This window comes from Malania oleifera, chromosome 3, assembly GCF_029873635.1.
Source record: "Malania oleifera isolate guangnan ecotype guangnan chromosome 3, ASM2987363v1, whole genome shotgun sequence".
Lineage (NCBI taxonomy): Eukaryota > Viridiplantae > Streptophyta > Magnoliopsida > Santalales > Ximeniaceae > Malania > Malania oleifera.
In genome coordinates, this window is record NC_080419.1 from 126,930,562 (window position 1) to 126,954,306 (window position 23,745).

The 23,745-nt window shown below is 37.5% G+C and overlaps 1 protein-coding gene across 4 annotated transcripts in view; it reads left to right on the forward strand.

Moving 5' to 3' along the window:
- The first annotated feature begins 907 nt into the window (after positions 1-907).
- LOC131150399 (uncharacterized) overlaps positions 908-23,745 on the forward strand; it is a 28,037-nt gene continuing 5,199 nt past the window's right edge. For 2 of the 4 annotated variants that reach the window (XM_058101106.1, XM_058101105.1), the window contains exons 1-4: positions 11,066-11,121; positions 13,093-13,309; positions 14,592-14,708; positions 14,864-15,013. In XM_058101106.1, coding sequence (XP_057957089.1) covers positions 13,130-13,309; positions 14,592-14,708; positions 14,864-15,013 — 447 coding nt within the window. In that variant the 5' untranslated portion in view covers positions 11,066-11,121; positions 13,093-13,129. Of the gene's footprint in view, positions 1,379-11,065; positions 11,122-13,092; positions 13,310-14,591; positions 14,709-14,863; positions 15,014-23,745 lie in introns of those variants that run through there. The other 2 variants (XM_058101103.1, XM_058101104.1) reach the window with 2 other exon arrangements.

Consider the following 23,745-nt stretch of genomic DNA (forward strand, 5'->3'; position numbering starts at 1 on the left):
TTACGGGTTCTGATCTCTACAATCTTCCATTCTTATAAGAATTTTATCCTCGAAATTTGCTAACTGATACCAAATGTATTCTAATTTACAACTTAGTTCTACAGAAAAGTCGGCAGCCACCCACATAACGGCTCCGACCTAAGTTTATTACATACCCTCGCTTATGGTGGAGGAATACCGTGGATACAACATAAGGTCTCATTACATAACACTCTTATACTAACCTCTCTCTCAAATACACGAAAGTAACTAGTAACCACACAACCTACCTTACCTATCTGGAACTAACCCTCTCTAAAGAGTTGTGGGTACTTTTGGCGTATCTCAGCCTTTAACTACCAAGAAGCCTCTTCTACTGCGTGGTTTCGCCACAGTACTTTCACTAAAGGTATTTCTTTAGTACGCAACTGTTGTACCTTCTTATCCAGAATTTGAACTGGTACCTCCTCATATAATAATGTGTCCCCGATTTCCAAAGTTCATAACTGAGCACGTGCGAAGGGTTTGATGCGTACTTTTTCAGCACGGATACGTGAAACATGTCATGAACTTTGGATAGTGTTGGGGGCAACACCATCCGGTAAGCAACTGGACCTATCGTCCAGAATCTCAAATGGCCCGATATATTGAGGGCTCAACTTCCTTTTTTTTTCAAACCTTATCACCCCTTTCATCAGGGCAATCTTCAGGAATATTTTATGCCCGATCTCAAACTCTAACTTCCGTCGATGAGTATTCGCATGACTCTTCTACCAATTAGTGAGGAGTAATGAAGCACACACATCGGGTTGCTGCTCCTTGCTAGTTGTAATAATAAAGAAAACTTGGAAAAGGAAACAAAAAGAAAAGCAAATGAAAAGGCAGCATTTTCCTCGGCACATATAGCTGCTCCCAGCTAGTTGTAATAATAAAGAAAACTCGGAAAAGGAAACAAAAAGAAAAGCAAATGAAAAGGCAGCATTTTCCTCGGCACACATAGCTGCCCCCACGCTCTCTCTCTCTCTCTCTCTCCTCAAGGAAAAATAATCAAAAGATTGTGAAAAGGAAAAAGAAGGGCATAGAAAGGAGGGGAAAAGCTGCCCGGAAGAATTGAGGTGGGTGGGAAGACTAAAGGGTAAGAAGAATGACAATACCCTTGAGGCTTCTGTTGCCTCTCAGTCTCACCACCGCACCCTTTTGCTGTTCTTCATCTTCTCCACACTTTCTTCCCTCTAAATCCTCAATCAGTTTCCAATTGGGAAACCCTAATCACGCATCCTCTTATCCCAATCCCTTCAACCCTAAGCCTCCTTCCGCTTTTTCGTTTTCTTCTCATCTTGTGTATGTTGGAAAAAGAACGTCTTCCCACAACCACTCCAGTTTCTCATTTTCACATAAGGTATCTCTATCTCTATCTCTATCTCTATCTCTATCTCTCTCTCTCTCCCTCTATATATATATATATATATATTATAATCTCCAACAATATTATGTAACGAGTGTATTTTTTCAGATATATTTGTGGCATATTATAAAGCTCGATGCTTGTTCTGGATAAATACTTTTTGAAACTTACAACATGAACAAAAATGTCATTTGATGCAGCTGTGTTTGAGCTTGCAATATTTTTAGGTCACCTAAGTCTCAGTTTTCAATCTATTTTCAGAATATATGTATGAGATGTTTGTTTTTATAACATCTGGACTCTGGAGAATATGAACTTCAACAAGGATGTGAAAAATGCAATGTTTTCCTTCTAAATATATGCTGTTGCGTCCAATCCCACAGAACTGCTAAAGTTGGAGCATATTTGTTGTTTGTTGGAGCTTTTTGACCTATGAAAAAAGGGCTTGGATGACATTCTTTGATTCCTTATTAGTCATGTGAGAGTGGTTTTAAAATTCTACCTTGGCAGAGTTGGTTGGAAAATGTGGTACACATTAGTAGATGGAGAAAACTAAAAACTGGATCCTTGAGCTGGAATGTAACCAAGAGCACATTTTACCTGGGTTCTTTTGCCTTCCACAAATGTTTTTAAAATTGTATATGTGGATATATATTTTGATTATTTTCATATTTGATTGATAAGGGATTGGTGAGAGGGCTTAGCATGGGTAGGCAGGGGGTTATCGTCTTACACCTTCAATTTGCAGATGACACTGCTTTTTTTAGATGATCATAGAGAATCTTGTATGTTCTTACTCTCCTTCATCTTTTTGAGTGAATTATGATTAATTTGGGGAAGAGTGGGATCTATTAATCTTAGTTCTAATAGGTCTAGGAAGTTGGCATGTTTAGCTGGGCATGGTATTCTGGAGTGGCCGTAAACTTATTTGGGTGGCCTTTGAGTTGTAATCCTAGGTTGGTGGGTTTTTGGGATTTAGTGGTGGAAGATTGCTTTATTTTCCCTAGATGGTCATGCTTCTTTCATTTAGTCTCGTATTTCTTTAGTCTTTATTACTTGTCTATCTTTAGAATTCCTATTGGGCAGCTAGGAAAAATTGAGGAAGTAATGAGAGATTCCTTCAATCTAGGGTTGGAGAGTAGAGGGATCAATTGGTTAGTTGGGAGACTATGTGTAGGTCTAAGTCGGAAAAGGGTCCCTATCTTGGTAAGTTGGTGTCTAAGAATACTACTTTAATGGTTAAATGGCTGGCAATTTCCAAAGAGTAGACTTCTCTTTGGCATCAAGTTTCTTAGAGTAAATTTGGCATGCATGTGAATGTGTTGGATGCAAACAGGGGAATAAGATTTTCTTTTGAGAGCCCTCGGAGGTGTATTTCACAGACCTCTTTTTCTTTCCTTATACTAAACTTGTTTGGGTAATGGTTATCGAATTCGCTTTCTAGGAAGATTTTTAAGTTGGTAATACTGCAATACTGCATTCTTCATCTCATTTCCTCATCTTTATTGTTTGTCCTTGGGGTATAATGATGTTGTTTCTTCCTTTTTGATGTCTAATGGTTATATGTCTTCTTGGGATCTCCACTTCATCGAACTCTCAATGATAGGGAGGTGGGGGCTCTTTTCTTTGTTGTCGTTGTTGGAGGCTTTCAATTGTCATCCTTCTTAAATGAGGGATTCATAAGTTTTAGATTCTTTGGGTGTGTATTCTTGCAAGGAGATGGGCATTCTTGGAACGTCCATTTTGGAGAAATCTAAATGAGAGAGAGATTAATTAGATGATCCTTTTGACTGGGTTGCTCAATTCTTTTCATGTTCATTTGGGGAGTGATAATAGGGTTTGGAGCTTAGATCTTTCTGGGGAGTTTTCTTGTAAATATTTTTTCTCCTACTTGACTTGTGTTTCTGCTGCGGATCCTTTAGCTCTTTATCTGTTAGAGGTTATTTATGTCTTTTGGTATTATTATTAAGTGTGTTAGTATGTTAATTAGTGAGAGTTAGTAAGGATATTATTGTCATTATAATGTATTTGATTTGTATTATAAATAGAGGGAGAGACTCATCTTCAAGTTAGGTCATTCATTTAATAAAAATCTCAACATGGCATCATAGTATGATCTAACCTAAACCTTATCATACTCGTTCATTTCCGGAGAACACAATGCTGTTGCTGCCCTTCTCAGATCCACCTCCACCCTTCATTATTTCACAGAACCAACCACATAGCCCAAAAAAGAATGCTCTGAAGCCTACCCCCACAAAACCCCATCATCGGAAACAACCCTAAATGCCGCCATGCACCGACCAACTATCTGTAGTGCCGACTCGACGTGTTGGCACGTGAGAGAGTTTCTGGACACCTTTTTTTTTTTCCTCTGCCATGTTCTGATTTCTTCTCTAGACAATATTATATCAAGTTGTTGGGGATGTTTTTTGCCCCAAGATCCAACCTTTTTCGATCATGCACTCATGGTAATCTATTAGTTTTTGTTCGGTGTTTGTAAAGGTTTCTTTGTGAGTTTCTTGGACCAGTGGTAGTGTTCGTAAGTTAATATTGTGAGGCTGTGGCAATGCTATCTCAGTTGGTAAGTCGTTCACCTTATCCGTGGTTGTGTCAGTGCTTCACATAGTTTTTGATTGTCCCAATTAGTTGAATTGTGTCACAGTCGCTTGGCTAGATAAATCTTTTGCAATAAGTGTTGTGAGTTAATTTCTAGATTCTCCGAGGACAAGTCATTGGGATGCAGTAATTTGCATCTTAAGATATCTCAAAGGTGCACCTGGGAGAGATCTTTTATATCATGATCAAGGGCACACTTATATCGATGGATATACAAATGCAGATTGGGCTGGGTCGCTTTTCGATCGGAGATCCACAATCGGGTATTATATCTTGGTTGGTGGTAATTTGGTTTCTTGGAAGAATAAGAAACAAACTATGGTAACCAGTTCAAGTGCTAAATTAGAATATATAGCTATGGATCACACTACTTGTGAACTTGTCTAATTGAAGAACATGTTGGAAGAATTTGGTTTTTCACATTCTTAGCCTGTGAAGTTGATGTGTGATAATCAAGTTGTTCTTCATATTGCCTCCAACTTGGTCATGAGCTAACGAAACACATTGACGTTGATTGCCACTTTGTTCGGTAGAAACTTGTGCAAAGCTCATTACTATTACTACCGCTTATGTAAAGTCTGATATAGCTTGTTGATTTAGAAAGAGAAAGGAAAAGAAAAAAGAAAAGACAAGGAGAATAAGAAATCCTCCCTTTACATCAATAGAAACTAGTTATAAAGAATGCAACCTAAATAGAGAACCAAACTCAATGTAACAGGGCCAACCAATCTCACTACTAGTCTTCCATAGTGTCACGGTCCGACTATTTTCACACCGTTGTGAAGGGCCGTGCGGCACTAGCTAAAGCACTCTTGCTTAACTAGCCAGCCTATCGTTTACCAACATTCATCCACGAAGCACGTTCATTAACATTCATTTAGATAGCAGCGGAAATAGTAATCAATTCATGAAAGTCGTGGTAAGCAAGCAGTAAACATTGAAGCAAACGTAATTCATTAACAAATCCTCCGTTGACATGGTGTACTTGGTGAGGGAGGCAAGTAGGTTAAGCACGTTGACAATCGCTAGTGAGTTTTACAATGACTGATGAACACTCACCCTCCCCTAAAGAGGTTTTTATGTAATTATCATCCTGACACTAGGAAACATCAAAGTGACCGAGGAGTCATACTGCCTTATTTGGCTTACAAAGACTCTACTAACAGAAAATAACCCTACACTAGTATTTACATGATGGAAACCCATCCCAAGCACATGAGATAAGCGGTCACAGGCAAGCATAATGCCCTGAACAAGCTTAGCTCCTGACATTCTCCCCCGCTTATGCGATCGACGTCCTCGTAGACTTTTGGCGGTAGGTACACTTCAAATTTGTCCACGAACGGTTGAATATCTTCCGCAGAAATCCAACTGATTTCTTTGTCATCAAGGCATTTCCACTTCACTAGGAACTTCTGCCGCTTCTTCCTTGAGGATATGAACTTTCTGTTTGCAAGGATTTCTTCAATGTCATGTCTGTCAGGTTGCACTATCGTCAACTCTGTTCTGTTGAACTGACTTCTACTCAGGTCATTGGTGTTGGCGTTGAACGGCTTGAGGCAGCTGACATGAAACTGCGGTCTTCTCCCCTTATTTGCCCACTTCTTCATCTGTTTAGAAGCTTTCTCTAGATAGGCTTGGGCAAACTCTGCGGTCTGTCTCCCTTCACTGGTGAAGATGTATGCCCTGGGACTCTTTCGTCCGTACGGCTCGCCCACTGTGTGAGGTAATAGCAGCAGCTGGCCTGTAACAAGTTCAAAAGGGCTCTTATTGGTTGTTGAGCGCCTTTGGGCATTGTCACAGAACGGAGCCACATCAAGTAGTTGCACGCCATTCTTCTGGTTGTCATTGGCAAAATGGCACAAGTACTCATCTAGCAGCTCTTTGAATCTCTTCATCTGTTCGTATATCTGTCGGTGATAACTCGAAGAGATGTCAAGATGTAACTTGAATATCCTGAAAAATTCTGTCAAGAAGTTGTCAGTGAACATTAAATTTTGGTCACAAATAATAACTTGGGGAACACCCCAATGTTTCACAATAGTCGCAAGGAACAATTGTGTCGTCTCCTCTGCCAAACAGTACTTTGGTGCGGCCATGAAAGTACCATACTTCTTCCGCTCCCATTGTCTTTTTGGTAAGTGAGACAAGTTTTGGTATAATCAACCACATCATCCCGCGTGTGCAGCCAATAATACCTCCCCAGTAGTCCTATCATTGGAGTCATTCTCCGCGAATACCCCTCAACAAACTTCCTGCACTGTTTAATAAGGCCAAGAAAGGAACGCGACTCCTTCACTGACGTGGGGATCTTTCGTTCTTGAATCATCCTTACCTACTCCATACCCCTCCAGATACAACCTTGTTCAACCACTTAACCAAGGAATTTGTTGTTCCGCTGAGCGAAAGAGAAATTCCCCTTCTTCAAATTCAGACTATTTCCCTTCAGCCTGTTGAACACCTTACGTAGATGCTCTTCATGTTTCCTCTGAAACAACACCGATGCTCCCAATGGTGTTTTGGAAGGGCAAACGCATCCCGCTTCCAATTCATCAAGTTGTTTCCCCAACTCTACTATCTCTCGAGGCACAATCCGACATGACCCTTTAGCAGGTGGTTTCACTCCTGATAACAACTCGATCTCTTGCTCCACATTCCATCGTGAAGGCAAATTGTGAGGTAGCTTATCCGGCAACACCTCCTTATCCTCATCCAACACTGCTTGGATGGTCATAGGCTCCAACTCTTGGCCTACTTGTTTGTCTATCACCACCGTGGCTAGACGTGTCTACTCACCCTTACCCAATCCTTCATTGAGTTGTATGGCTGAAAGGGACTTCCCGTCGTCTCCTTTCGTTGCAATGACTTGCACCATGCACGAGTGATCTCCCATCAGACACAGGGAACCAGCCGAAGGCATCAGCACTGCCCTCGTCCCCCTTAGGAACCCCATTCCTAAAATGACCGGAAAGTCATCCAATGGCACCGCTGTGAAATTCGCATGACCTTCCCACTGTCCAAACTTTACAGCCACTTGCTTGGCTACTCCCAGAGTAGGCTGGGCTACAGAGTTAACTGTTTTCATGCGTCCTGTATCCTTCTCTAAGGATAAGTTGAGTCTCCATGCTTCCAACTGCGAAACAAAATTATGAGTAGCCCCGTATCCACTATAGCGTGAGTACTCTTCCCATTTATCCTCAAGTCCACAAACATTAACCCTTTTGCCCATGTAACTTTCGGTGTTTTTTCTTGCTTTTCCAATGCGCTCACCAGCCGCACTGAACCCACCCTCGGGGCATCATCCTCTTCCTCATCGTCTTCCACTGCCTGCTCTGCAATGGAAGCCTGTAAAGCATTAAGTGATGCTTTGTGAGGGCACTCAAAAACTCTCACTACACAAGTAGCATGAAATTTTACTCTTCCCCTTTCCATTGGGTGTGTTGAACCCTTGAGACGACGAAGCTTTCTTTGAGGTTGATGATTTAGAGTCGGCTCCCCCACTCTTGGGTTTGCCATTCTTGAAAGACTTTCCACTGTTTCCCTCTCTGCCAAACCGTTTGGATGAAGCGGTCTCATCACCAGTGTAGTCCGTCAAGCATTCTGCAGCAGCTTGTGCAGTTGACAAGTCTTGAATCTTTTGCCTATGAAGTTCAGTTCTTGCCCATGGTTTCATCCCCTCTAGAAAATAGAACAACTTGTCCTTCTCCGACATATCCCGAATATCCAACATCAAAGCAAAAAATTGTTTCACATATTCCCTGATCGACCCCATATGCTTGAGATCTCTCAGTTTTTTCCTTGCATTATACTCAACATTCTCAGGAAAGAATTGGGCCTTGAGCTCTCTCTTCAAGTCTGCCCAACTATCAATTACACAGCTTCCATTTTCAATTTTTCTGTACTTGGTACGCCACCACAGTTTGACATCACCAATCAAGTACATGGTCGTAGTATCCACCTTTGCCTGTTTTGAGGCCATTCTCACAATGCGAAAGTTCTGCTCCATATCAAACAAGAAGTTCTCTAACTCCTTGACATCTCGGGCACCCCCATACGTCCTGGGTTCTGGCACCTTGGTCTTGCTGACTCCCGGAGTGTTGGAGTTCCCCATAGCAAGAACCATCACATTCATCTTTGCATCCAGATTTGCCATCCGGGCCTGCAAAGTTTTCACAGTGTGGTGAAAGTCCTCTGACATTTCACTTGTCAAACTTGCTTGATGCTGCTGTGATCCCATCACTTCATCAACAAGTCCCCTCAGTTGGGCCATCTCGTTGGCCATATTGTTGGTTGTCTCTTCAACCTATGCTTCCAGTGCACTGATTCTTTCAGCGTTGTTTGGTGCCATGGTCACTTACCAAAGCTTCCCAAATCCAACAACGAAGGCAATCGAATTCACGTAGCAACTCAACCTTGGGCTCTCACCAAGTGTCACCGACTTGGCTTTGATACCAAATGTCACGGTCCGACTATTTTCACACCGTTGTGAAGGGCCGTGCGGTGCTAGCTAAAACACTCTTGCTTAATTAGCCAATCTATCGTTTACCAACATTCATCCACGAAGCACGATCATTAACATTCATTCAGATAGTAGCGGAAATAGTAATCAATTCATGAAAGCCGTGGTAAGCAAACAGTAAACATTGAAGCAAACGTAATTCATTAACAAATCCTACGTTGACATGGTGTACTTAGCGAGGGAGACAAGTAGGCTAAGCACGTTGACAATTGCTAGTGAGTTTTACAATGACTGATGAACACTCACCCTCCTCTAAAGAGGTTTTTATGTAATTATCATCCTGATACTAGGAAACATCAAAGTGACCGAGGAGTCATACTGCCTTATTTGGCTTACAAAGACTCTACTAGCAGAAAATAACCCTACACTAGTATTTACATGATGGAAACCCATCCCAAGCACATAAGATAAGCGGTCACAGGCAAGCATAATGCCCTGAACAAGCTTAGCTCGTGACACATAGCCATGACAAAAAACCATTTTCTAACATCCACAATGACAAAAAAACCATCTTCTCTCTGTTTTTTTTTTTTTGGTTGGCATTGTGCTTTTTCTTGGAGAAAATTTGGAATAATTGGCTAACATTGAGTTTGTCTAGAGTTGGTGGAGGATTTGTTGGTCACATTTTTTTTAGGGTTGGTGGGAGTAAAGATGCCTTTGCATTGTGGAGGCATGTAGTTTTCGTGGTGCTGTGGGAATGGGATGGAATGTGCACAAATTTACATGGGAAAAAGTTGACTACCTCTTTGTTGTGGGATAGGATTCATTATCCTTGATTAGGACTTTTTCCTCTAGTTGCTTTGAAGAGTGTGTTTTTTAGATCTACAGTGGATTGTCAAGCATTGTTATTTTTATTTTTATCTATTTTACTTCTCTTTGCCTTTTTATTTTATTGGATTACCTCTTATTCTCCTTATGTTATATTTTCTATTTTCTAATGAAATTCTCGTTTTTTTTTTTTGAAAAAAATGTAAAATACATCAATTTTTAGCATTTAAGGGCTGATACATGATTTACAAGTGTGGTTCTATCCCCCTCAACACCCCCCCGGGATCACCCCCAGCACATACATAATAACAAAAGAAGGAAGGGAAGTGAAGTGAATGCTTGTAATTGTTTGGAACATTGTAAAGGCTCAATTGAGACTCGCCTCAAGACGAGGCATGCCCAAACACCTTGAGACTCCATCTATAATACCAAATCCCAAAATAGCCAATTTATTATACACCAAGACTTATGCATTTGTACCAAGCAATCCTTTTGTGCCTTTTTAGTAGAAGCTTCCACATCTTGGGTAAGTGAACTTAAGTTAGATTTGGCTGGAAATTTTAACCACTTGTTTATGTGAAAGGAATTTCTTAGTATGAGTTGATCTCTAAAACTCTGGAACCGTATTTTTTCGAAAATATCTTTGAATTATATCATGAAAATAATTTGAACTTTGAATGTTATAGCTCTCACTTGGCAATGTTTACTTTTTGAATTCACGTTAGTATTTTTTGAATGACCAACATGTAGTTTACAATAGTTTGTTCGACAGACACCTAACAACGTGGTAATGAAGAAAGAAATGACTATAAACTCCATAAAAAAGCCTTCGTCTTTGAAGGAATTTTAGCTTTCCACACTTGATTAGCAGGAGGGAATGAATGAAAAGATTGGTTTATATGAGAATAAAATGATTTACAAGATAACATATGAATTATCTAACACCAAATCCTAAGATCCCTACAGTAAACAACAACAAACTAAGCCTTAAATATCACTTGGCATGGTCGGCTACATGAATTCTTTTCTGCCAATTTACACGATTGTGGGCAATTTCCTCAAGACAATTTGAGGGTACTTTTAAATCCTAATTCTCTAACTCATTCCAAATCCTAACATCCCTGCAATGAGCATATCTAAAGGAATCTAACAAACTTAGGAGTAGCACTGCAAATGGGCCGAGCTTTGCCATGCTCAAGCTTGTTCATTAAAATTTTAACTGAGCTCGAGCTTAGGCCATGGTTTAAAATACTTGCTCAAGCTCGTTTATTATGCAAATGAATGAGCTCATGAGCACTTACCAAGCCGAGCTACTGAGATGCTCAATAGCAGTTTGGTTCTTTTGGAACCTCTTATTTTAGAGACAAGGGACCTTGAGCATTAGCCCTATTGCTAAATCAAGGTTATGGAGTTTGACTAAATAATCCTATGCACTAACAGTCCCTACTTAAGCTTATTACAGTCCATCAAGCCTAATTCAGCCTTATTAAACTGGCCCATAAATGATTCTAATTCAAGCCTATTAGATGAGCCCAAACCAAGCCGTTCATGATCCGAAACAAGCCAAGTCATGTTCAGGTTCAACTTGTTTATTAAAACAAGATTGGTCTTGAGATTGCTCATTTATATGATGAATGGGCTTGGCTTGTTTCAGATCATGAACGGCTCAACTTGTTTATTAAACAAGTCACGAGATTGGGCTTGAGAATTGCTCATTTATATGATGAATGAGCCTGTACGAGCTCTTACTGAGTTGAGCTTTGGTTCATTTGCAGTCCTACCTTGGAGTAAAGAAATTTTATCTACTTCCTTAACATTTAGGAGCTATTTGGTATAATCTCTCTCTCTCTCTCTCTCTCTCTCTCTCTCTCTGCTTCCTTAACATTTAGGAGCTGTATGGTATCATCTCTCTCTCACTCACTCTCTCTCTTGTTTCTATACAAGAAACAAGTTATTATATTGTGTTTTTTTATGGTACTAATTTTCTGTTTTTGTTGTGAATTTTTGCAAGCCAGGAAAAAAAAGCATAAAGATTTTATGGTTTTCAATTGTTATTGCTACAATACTTCCAACTCTGTAATTGATTCTTGTGGATTAAATTGTTCATTCTATACAAATTTTGATTGAAATTAAAGTAAAATGACCATGTAAATATAAAATATAATTAAAATAAAAGTGTCCATGGAATTTTCAAAAAATTGAAAAAATAATAAAAATCAATTTTAAAAGCATTGTCAATTGTTATTTACAATAGGATTTTTCTGGGTTGTACTCTTTTGCAATTCTATTATTTTAATCATATTTCAAAATTATTATTTGATTCAGAGGCAAAAATGAATTGAGTTCTATTAGGTTTTAAATTTTTTAAGATAGATTTTAACCAAAATGAAAATCCCAAGAGAAAACAAAACCATCCATAATGTGGAAAGAATATATAGTTGCATCAGGACAGAAAGGAAGATAACAGAAGGGAAAACGACTTAAATGAAGGTTAATGCATAAATGCATGCTTCTTGGGGTACATATGTATAAAAGGGCAGGGCAGTGCACAGTGCAGGAGTCCATGACACTTGCCAATGGGGGTTTGGTTAGGGTGTCTAATGTGTGCTGCCTTACCCTCTTCTGAGTTGTGATATTTACTTCAATTGGGCAACCTTACTGATGTGTGAAAATCGGCTCTCAGCAGCACTCATAGGATTACAATTAGTTTTGTATGTTGATCTCTCACTGTAGAGTTGCTCCCCACCAATTGGACTCAATTTGTCTGTGATGTTTTGTGCCTTTTTTTTTCCTGGAAGCAAAGCCTCTGGCTTTGTTGTTTCTTTTTTTAAATCTTAGTAGAATTTTCTGATGAACCCCATCAAAGGAACACCAATATGATGACATAGAAACATTTTCTAAAAACTGGCTGGAGTATGCCAATTAATTAATTATAAAAATACATATCTAGGCATATTTAGTATTGGTGTTTTCCTTTTAGATGCAAATCATTGCGGTAAAGTAAATTTATGATGAATTATAGGAATCATTAATTCACATTCTACAAATAAAATTTAATCTACATTTATTGTGAGCACTCATATTTTATAATTTCACACCACACACCTATAAAAGTACTGTCTGATATATAAAATAATCATTAAAGCATCTGTGTGACTAATTTACAAAAAGCAAGAAGCAACATGAATAAACAGCATGAAAAACACTGGTCCTAGACAAGTAATAGTTTAGAGAGAGAAAAAAAAGGCTGTGTCGAAAATTGTGTTGGGCTATGTTTGGAAAATAAAGTTAATTAATTTACTTTCCCTTTTTTTTTTTTTAAAAAATTATTCTTGTACATTCTGCCCTTTTTAATAAAATTTCCTTTTTTTTATTAAAAAAATGTGTTAAGACAAGGTCGAATGAGCGTCTGTGTCCAACGCATGTGGGACACTGACACTTGGAGGTTCTTGCAGTTTGGTGCTTGCTTGAAGATGGGCCTCAATCTTTCTGCATGTGCATGATGGCCAAAATTTCTGGAGATAATGGATGATAACTACCACATGCTTTTAGAATATCTGTGAATTATGATTGTTTTTAATTTTTAAAAGATTTTTTGCCATGTTGTACAACTGGGCTGACCAAACAAATTTGAGCTCTTGTAAGCTTGTGTGTTTGCGGAATGAATTGGTTCAACATGTGAATTTTACATTTTCAGACCATTTTGTGCATCATGTTTTATCCTCATTTGAGCTTGTCCTTGTTTGTGGTTTGATTTCCACTCTTTATGTTTGGTTGGATTTCACTAATGATTTACTACCAGGGCCTCTGTTTTTTCTGTGCTGGTATAGTTGCTTTGTATGAGGAGAGATCAAAATGTGGATGGTTGGAGGAATGAAGGGGAAAATGGAGTGCGCATGTATGGTTCTGATGAAGAGATTGCTACTCAAGTTCCAACACAAGCCCAAACTGTTGTAGAAGGGTCTGGCCAAGTGCTTGTATCAGAATTCAAGAGTGTTCCTGATGTAGATTATTTACAGGTGTGTTTTCTTGATCAAATTTAGTATGATCTTGTCATGAGTTTTCGTCTAGTGCTTGATTTTGAACACTGGACCAGTTCTTCAGTTAACTGCCCCACTCAAGCTATGTACATAGCATTAACTAGACCATTATAGAGACCTCTTACTAGTCTACTGATATGTCCTGAACCTTTATGAGCAGTTCTACTTCCTCTCCTTGCTTTTTTTGTTTTGTTTTGTGATTACATGTAGAAGAGTAGGAGATAGACTACTTGGTAATTACTTAAGATCTCTACATGGTAAATTAGAGTGATTGGATTCATTTTAAAAATAGGATGGCTGGATAATTTTGGACCATTTGGTGATAGCATTTCATTTTTTTTTTTCTTTGGATGAATTCTTCTTAAAGCACTTTATCCATGCTTAATGTGGAGCTGCTCACCGGTTTATTTGGTACAGTTTTCAACAAAACTGATGCTAAACCAATTGTAATTGTTTGCTGTTCTACGAACCGACTGCAAACAAAATTATTATTATGATGATGATGATGATAATAAGCTGATGTTTGATCATCCGTGATTCAGTTATGTAAAATTTTCAATTGTTAACATTTTTAACTAGAATTCTAAAGCAAAAACTATTAAGGCCATGGAAATGGACCAAAATTATAGCCCAAGAATTTGGGCTACTGAAGGACCCACGTCAAGGGTTTGAGTTAGTTGAGCGGAGAGTAAGTGGGGGTTGGGGTAGGGAGGGAGTATTTATAAATAAGGAACACTCTTTTGAGTTCCCAATGGTGGACATGAGGAATCCCTTGTCTCTCCATGTTGAGAACTCGGAGAATGGGGAAGTGTTCCCTCTCCCACGTATGCTTCCCCTTCCAATCCTGTATGTGTATTTTATCGCTACATGAGAAATGTAAACTTACGTACGAATGTGTAGGATGTATTCTAATGGGTATACAAAGATTGAAGGGAGAAATATAAACTTATTTAAATTAAAATAATATTTCAACAATTTAGTTTTTTTGGTTTGGTTTATAAAACTTGATACTTGATAACAAAAAGTAAGAAAACAATCAGCAAAAAATCAAAATATTGAACAGGAAACGGATTTTTTTTTTTTGGTTTGGTTTGGGTCTGTCCGTTTACATTTTTTTTTTGTTTTTGCCAAGTACAAGTAGAACACCCTTGGCTTAAATACTAGTTGAAACTTGCAAGTATCTTCATTCTTCTTCTTCCCTAGGAAATTGTGATTGGTATCAAGAAAACTTAATTCTGTCAACATATATAATTTGTTGCAGGAGTTATTAGCCATTCAACAACAAGGACCCAGGTCTATTGGCTTTTTTGGGACACGGAATATGGGATTCATGCATCAAGAGCTCATTGAGATTCTCAGCTATGCTATGGTTATAACTGTATGTTTTCTGCAACTTTAAACTGTCACATTTATATCACATTGCAAAAGTTATGGACCATACTCAGCTTTTATCATTTTAGGTCTCATTGCTTTCTTGCTGATCGTGAGTTGATATTTGCCATTTTCCTGAAATTTATGCATTTATAATTGCAGAAAAACCACATTTTTACATCAGGAGCATCTGGCACTAATGCAGCTGTAATCAGAGGTGCTTTAAGAGCGGAGAAACCAGAGCTTCTCACTGTAATATTGCCTCAAAGTTTGAAGATGCAACCTCCCGAGAGCCAGGAATTACTGTCTAAGGTAAGTTTGCCTACTGTGTGCAAGGTTAGGCTGCTCATAATCTGACCTTCCCCAGTCCTGAAGCATTAGTGGGAATCGGATGAGGTCTAGGATATTGTGATCAATCTTTGAAATTCTGTTTTTGAATTTTGGTAGGGGTGGGGGGAAAGAGGGGAGGGAAGAGTTTGTTGGTTGTTGGGGTTACTACATAGGTTTTCTCGGCATGCAGCAATATTGCTGGCTTCTCTGTTGGCATAGGGACAATCTCTTGTAATTAGCACAATAATTTGGCAGCGGGGGAGATAGAGATGGTTAATTATAGGTGTTTCTAGAATATTAAAATAACAAGATTTATCTAATGTTCACATTTTTTTTTTCACACTTTTTTCTACTTTTTGATGTTTAAAAGATTTTAGTTATGTTAAGATTAGTTGGCCGAGTCAGATTCTTAGAGGCTGCACCTGCTGCTTCGGTCTTCTATAAACATTTGATTTGTTGCCCCAATAGTTGGTTATTAATTTCCTATTAAAATGATTGTGAATCATGCATGTTGCTTAGAAGGGATTAGTACTAGACATAATGACATAGTTCAAGAAAGTTCAACAACATTTGATGTTCTTGAGAATTGATAAATTTGTAATTTTTTATATAAATATGTAAATATATATATTTTACATAATTTTTCTCTTATTACAAACAAAACCCCCTATTTCAACAACAACAAGAAGAAGCCTCAACTCTCATTAGGTGGGGTCAAATGCATGTATCCTTTTTCCACTAATTCACACGATCGAGAGCATTTTCCTTAGCCAACTTAAAAGCTATTAAATCTTTCCTCACTATCTCATTCTATGTTATTTTAGGTCTGCCTCTACCCTTTCTAATACCAATAACAATAACTAGCTCACTCCTTCTCACTAGTGCACTACTTAGCTTGCATTTCAAATACCCAAACCATCTAAGCTACCCCCCTTATCTTCTAGAAGTGCTGTGCTTAACTTATTGTGAATATGTTCATTCCTTAATTTATCCTGTAATGCTATATCATTTATCCTTTTTAGAATTCTTATTTCAACTACTATTACTTTTTGGTCTGATCCATAAAGCATGGCTGGTTTTATTGCCCTTATATAGAACTCTCCTTTTAATTTGAGGGTATTCTATGATCACATAGCACGCCTAAAGAGCTCCTCCATTTTACCCATGTTGCTTTAACTCTATGTATTACATCCCCAATTTCTCCTTCTTATGGATCTAAGATATCGAAATCTACTAGTGCTATTGTATTCTTGATTTATCGAGTTTAATTTTATCTACAACCTTCCTTCTTATATAGTTATAATTACATCTCATATATTTTGTCTTATTTCTATTTATTGTAAAAGCTCTAGACCCTAAAGTTGTTCTTTGTAGTTCTAACTTAGATTCTACTCCACTCCTACTTTCATCAATCAAAACAATATCATTTACAAACAACATAAACCATGGGATCTTGTTTTGGATATTTCTAGTGAGTTCATCAATCACTAAAGCAAAAAGATAAGAGTTCAAAGAAGAACCTTGGTGTACACCTATTGTGAATGGAAATTCTCTAAATTTTCCTCCTCCGGTCCTAACACTAGTCATCACTCTATCATACATAACCTTAATGACATCAGTATATCTACTGCATGCTCATCTTTTCTAGGACCCACTCTATAACTTCCCTAGGTATAGGCTTTCTCTAGGTCAATAAAAACCATATGCAAGTCCTTTTCCAACCCCCCCCCCCCCCTAAGCTTTTCCATTATTCTTAAAAGATAGCTTTTGTTGTCAATCTCCTAGGCGTAGAACTAAATTGATTCTTTGAGACCTTCATTTTTATTTTTATTTTTCAATTACCCTTTTCCACAATTTCATCGTATAATTCATAAGTTTAATTTTGAAATGTTTATTGCAATAGTTATTAGGCACAACGGTAAGGTTTTCGTTGTGTGACTAGGAGGTCACGGGTTCGAGGTGTGGAAACAACCTCTTGTGAAAATGTAAGATAAGGTTGCGTACTATAGACCCATTGTGGTTTGCCCCTTTGTAGGACCCCGCATATGTGGGATCTTTGTGCACTGGGCTGCCCTTTTTTTTACGTTTGTTTTTTTTATATAGGTAATTAAGGCGTTTTTTCTCCATTCCTCTGGCATTTTCTTGGTTTTTATAGCAATATTGAATATATCAGTGACTCTAATTTTGCAAATAAATCTCAATTTTTTTGTCTTTTTCTCATTTGTCACTTCTAAGTTTAAGCTTTCTATTTGGTTTTCATTAAACAACTTATTAAATCATCTTTGCCACATCTCGTTAATGCCTTTTTCTTGAACCAAGACATTATCGTTTTCATCCTATTTATCAAACTTTAAACTCAGGGTGCGTCCCTCCATAAAATTTTTATACAATTGTGTTACTTTCCTAGGTTAAATATAGAACTACGACATCTTGACATGTCCATTCCCTTATGATCCATGTTGCCCATATATTCAAAATAAGAAAAATACTTTTGATTTAAAATGACTTGGGCATGTCTTTATGTGAGGTTAGTCGTTTTGTGTCCAAAAAAAGTTGCTAATATAGGGGCCATTTGGTATCACTACAAAATTACGGAAGCAAAAACCTGATACAATGACTAAAAACCAAAAATAGAAGAACAAGCATGGAATTTGAGGGAAGTTCTTTCTCTTGCAAAACTTACCTAATCTTCATGCCACTTCCATTGAATGCCATGGCTGTGGTTAGAGATGTATCAAGAGGTTGGCAAATGTTCAATCTAGATCATGGTTTTAAATCACAGTCGTGGATAACATTGCATAACAATTGTGGGTGTCGTGGGATGCAGGAGATGCGGGTGTTATATAATGGGGTGCAGGCGTAGCGACGATGAATTTTTTGACGCATGCCAAAATTGAAGAATAAGCAATCCTTTAGTACAAGATTTTTAATGAATTTTGACTGCTTTTATTCAACCTACAAATACTTTTTAATAGGAAATTTGAATTTTATATTAATATTAGTGTGCTGTTTACAGAAAAAGTTATATATATATATATATATATATATATATATTATAGTTTGCTCTACTTTAATAGGTGAAAAAATGTAGAAATGTAATTGAAATGGAGAACCAATTAATTAGAGACATAAATTGACTAAATGAGTCGATATAGATATACTTGAATACCATATTACAACATAACCATATGTCACCACCAAAAAGAATGACGTGGAGGCTTTTCATAATCTCCATCTCTATTTTGAGACTAGGACTGGGAATTATTTCTCCACCCTAGTGGAAATACATAGCTGAATAAATCCATGTTCATGTCATTTTGCTGTTGCTCTCGAAAATCTATTGGTGACGAAAATCCAACAGATATAGGAGGTGCATAATCTCCTCCTTGACCATATCTTGAATTATATCCATAAGTTGGGGCTGGGATTGGCTCTAGCTAGTGAGTAGAAGAAGGCTCACTAGACCCTAAGCCCCTAGGATAAGGATGATATGCATCATATGGATCACAATGCTAAGTTGGTGGATATACTGGATGATTACCGCTATCATGAGATCCATATGATTGTGATAATGAATCATCTAAACCAAAGTCAACAAAATTATGAATCACACCATATGAATCTTCAACAGAGTCACAATCTCGATGCTGGCGACTTCTTCTAGTCTGTGCTCTATGACTCCTACTAGGGCCATCACTAGTAGCACTCCTCCTAGGCTGTGAAGATTGGTACTCAGGAGGAATACCCAAATCATAATTTTTAAGTATATCATGTTATTCATAACGATCAAAAGGATGTGTCACCTACAAATAATGTCCCTGTATCTCATACCCATAATCATATTCTGCACCACCATTGCCACGACCACCACCCCCAACCCTAGTACCAATACCAACATCATCATCACTTGGTGGGTTCAGTCCTAGGTTATTATCGTTTTGTGTATGTTCAAGACTTGAACTCGAATCATGCACATTTATTAGTGGTTGATCACCTTCTTTTGTAGTACCACCAACCTCTTCATCTAACCAATTTGAGTTGCTTTGACCATTTAGTAATGGTGCCTCTATCTTCTCTAACCATGGACTCAAAAGGATTATCTTCTTCAAAAATATAATCCAAATTGATGGGGTTAAAGCTATCTTCCACTTCCTACTGGCTTCTCCTAATTGTGTATCTTAACTTTAGCCTAATGTTGGAATCCACGAAAATAAGTTTTGTAGTCTAATGTACTTCAATCTATTCCTTTTTTTATGTGGATGAAGCTAAAGGTGCTCCACGGTTCGAAGTTGATGTGATTTGACTTAGAACTCTAATTGCTATTCTTTGGAGTTCAGGAGCACACATGCCATAGTGGATCCACCATTCCAATTTGCATTGAATAATTGAAGAAAAATATGTCAATATAGTGTATCTTAGAAAATTTAAATTTTAACATAAAAATGATAGAATAGATCCATTCATCCATTATTTAGCTATATTTAGTACGATTTGTTTGTTTCACTGCCCTTTGAGCTAATGGGGTTCCAAATGTCTTTTGTCCATCTTGATTAATAGCTCGGATTTGAGTATCTATGTCGGGTACCAACTTGGTTATCACCTTTTTAACCTCATCAATGACTTTTCTAGCAACTTCAGGAGATGTTAGCGAACTATAAAAAAAATTGGGGGTTCAACAAATAATTTTAATTAAATTCATAAACATATTAATCAATAATAGTGTTTTAATGCAAGTATGCAATTATGCAAAAATGTAACAATATAATAGTTTGCATAATTTAAAAGTTAAAAAGATGAGAAAGTGTATTTTTACATTTTATTTACGCTTACCAACCCCATGCAAGTCTTGATACAGTTGAAAAGTCCATTGGTTATCAATTATTTTTCAATAATCTTTGTAGAATTGACAATCTTTCTGAATAGCCAGCGTCGCCCTATCAATTGACTTATATATAAAATCCATGGTTGGTTTTTTATCACCATCAAATAATTTAAGAACTTTCATCAAGGGTTCCTGCACTTTAATTATGTTAGAGGTTTTTTTGCCAAAGCTCTTTCCCTAAGATAATTTCCTTTGCATCATATGGTGGGCGTGACTTGCCATCCCAAACTTTGACTTTTCCAAGCATCAGATATGAACATTTCCCTCAATGCTTGTGTATGCCCAACAATGGTATCCAAGGCAAGAAAGTTGGTGGCAAATCGAGTGATGATAGGATAAAGCAATTATCTATTATTTGTGAATTTATTCATAAAATTCATTGTCCATGTGTGATTTATAAATAAAAGAGGTTATTGTTTTTTCATCTTCTAGGACCTTATTTACAGTACTTTTCTTACTAATATTTTTAAGAATAAGGCCTATACAATGAGCTACGAATGATGTCCTGTAGATATTGGGTTTCTTTTGCACTATTAATTTCTGTTCTGCATTATTAGTCACCAGGACAACATTTTCCTCTCCAATCACTTCAACTACCTCGTCCATTAATTTGAAATGAAATTATAGATTTAATAATTATGACTAGTTAATTAAAAATGTACAAGTCTATAAAACTATTTACATTGACAATTAAAATTAGAAAATTATTTGAAATAATATTTAGCTATTCAACTTGACAAATTTGAGACATTAACGGACTTGTGGAATATGGTGCCTCTATTACAATAAATTAAAAAGTTTATTATGTGTTTTCTAGTTGGCCTTGACCAACCATCACACATAATGGCTACACCTCTCTTTTTCCAAATGTCAGTAAAAGAAGATACATAATCTTTCATTTCTCGATACTCTTGCACCAAATAAATTTCAAAGACCTCATAGAGTGATGGGGCCTTCACTCCTTTTCCATCATTTGCAACAATATCAAACATCGGTTGCATAAATGGAGAGTTAGTTACATTTGCTGGAATTCGATTATAAATTAGGAATTTTCGCACTGCTTTACATAATTTGCTCCTTAATTGTTTAGAAGTTTGGTGTTTATTTTTTGGTTGCTTGGCACTTCTACTTCTTTCTAGAGTAGGATCCATCACCCATAGTCTAGCTTCAGGGGCATCTAGGTTAATCCATTGTCGCTCACTACCTCTAGCTTCTCGAACACTCTGTGATTGAGCTTTGCCAAAATCACAAACACTACCACTACCAGAGTCACCCCCTGTTCATGATAATTACCACTTTTGCCAGTTCTTGCCCTAAATCTTTGCCTCATCCCATGCTCGTTTGCTTTCTTGTCGAGCAAATCTCATTCTTTTCTCATTTGAATCTTCTTCATCGCTTAAATTTTCAAAATCTCCTCTAATTGGAGCTTGTAGTTCTGTTGAATAATTGGGCAAATAGAAGACCTAACTTCAATGGCAGGTATCCCCCCTATTTATAATATATGTTAAGTACAATACCAATGACCATAATACCCTTAGTAATTCACACTTATTACTAACATAACTCTTAACACATAGTAATAATGCAAATGATTAAATAACCATTAATACTTCCCCTCTAGCTGGAGCATATATATCATATGCTTCTAGCTTGTTACTAATGAATTTCATGAGAGCACCACCCAAGGTTTTAGTGAACAAATCTGCAAGTTGAAACTTAGACTTCACATGAGTGGTTGTAATGAACTTTTGTACAAGTTTCTCATAAATAAAGTGGCAATCAACTTCAATGTGCTTTGTCCACTCATGGAAGATCAGGTTGGAGGCAATATAAATAGCAAATCGATTATAACACATCTTTTCCATAGGTTGAGAATGTGGAAAACCTAGTTCTTTCAACATTTTTTTTAACCAAACAAGTTCACATGTAGCGTGCGCCATTGCCTTATACTCTGACTCAGCACTTGACCTAGCCACCATTGTTTGTTTCTTACTTTTCCAAGATACCAAATTACCACCAACAAAGATACGGTACCCAGTTGTGAATCTTCGGTCGAAAGATGATCTGGACAAATTTGCATTTGTATATCCTTGAATATGAGTGTGAATCCGATCCTTATATAAAAGACCTCCCCCTGGTGAACTTTTGAGATATCTCAAAATGAAAATTATTGCATCCCAGTGACTTGTTTTTGGGGAATTAAGAAATTGACTCACAACGCTTGTTGCGAAGGATATATCTAGTTGAGTGATTGTGAGACAATTCAACTTTCCAAAAAGTCTCTGGTATTGACCTAGGTTAGGCAAAAAATCACCCATATTTGACACTAACTATTGATCAAGAACATACTTCCTTTGTGACAAGACTTTTCCTGTACAGGATCTTGATACTTCTATACCCCAGAAGTACTTCAATAGTCGCAAGTCCTTGGTTTGAAATTTACTATGTAGGAAAAGCTTTAGGTCCTAGATGCCTTGATCATCGAGTGATCTACTGCACTTCGTCAGAGGCCAAACTCAAGTATTACAATAATAAATTAGCCAAACCATGCTTTGGGAGATTGTTTTAATCCATATAATGATTTCTTAAGCTGATGCACTGAGCTTGACTCCCTCTGAGTGACAAACCCAAGTGGTTGCTCCATATATACCCCTCATGAAGATCACCATGTAGGAATTCATTTTTCACATCTAACTGATATAGAAGCCAATGACAAGTAGTGGGTAAAGAGATGAACAAATGTAGCAACTGGAGAGACTATGTCTGAATCATCTAAACCGTACACCTAAGTATATCCTTTAGGAAAAAGGTGGGCCTTCAAACGAGTCATAGAACCATCAGATTGACTTTCACGTTGTACACCCAATGATAACTAACCGCAAACTTATCAGGAGGAAGAGTTGCCAAATACCAAGTATCATTATCATGTAGTGCACTCATCTCTTCAACCATTGTAGTCCTCCACTCAAAAAGGGATAAGGTTTCAAAAATAGATTTTGTAAAAGCAACAAAAGACAAAGTACTAATGAAATAGTAATATGGGGGTGACAAGAAATCATAACAAACAAAATTAGAGATTAGATGGGTACAAGTGCGTTTACCTTTCCGAACAACTATAGGAAGATCAACATCATGGGAACTAAGATCATCTGATAAGGGAACTAGAGATGTAGTAGTAGAAGCTGGAGGAGGCTCTCCTCCCTTGAGTCACCTGTGTATACCTATAAACTGGGATAATCCAAGCGATGAGAAGGACTCAAACTGGATGAAGATGTAGGAGGATTGGGCATAGATACTAGGTTTGGACCTAGAAGGCAAGGCAAAGGAAGTGACTCATCAAGGTCAACAGAACTCAAGGAATCAGAGTAGTAAAGTGTGAACTCAAATAAGGTGATATTAGTAGAGACAAAGAATCGATGTAAAGTAGGACTATAACATCGATATCCTTTTTGAGTATAGGAATAGCCCAGAAAGATACATTTGATAGCATGAGGATCCAACCTATCCATTCCTCGAGTTAACTAATGGACAAAGGACACACAAATGAATATACGAGGAGGAAGGGAGAACAAAGGAGCCTTAGGGAAGATAATTGAATATGGGATTTTACCGCCAAGGATAGAGGATGACATTTTATTGATGAGGGAGCAAGCTATGAGCACAACATCACTCTAAAAAACTTTGGAGACATTCATTTGATACAATAGGATACAAGTGACTTCAAGAATATGTTTGCTTTTTTGATCTACAATCACATTGTCATGGAGTGCGGACACAAGAGGACTGATGGATCATACAAGCATTAGTCATATAGGTAATGAATTCGGTACTA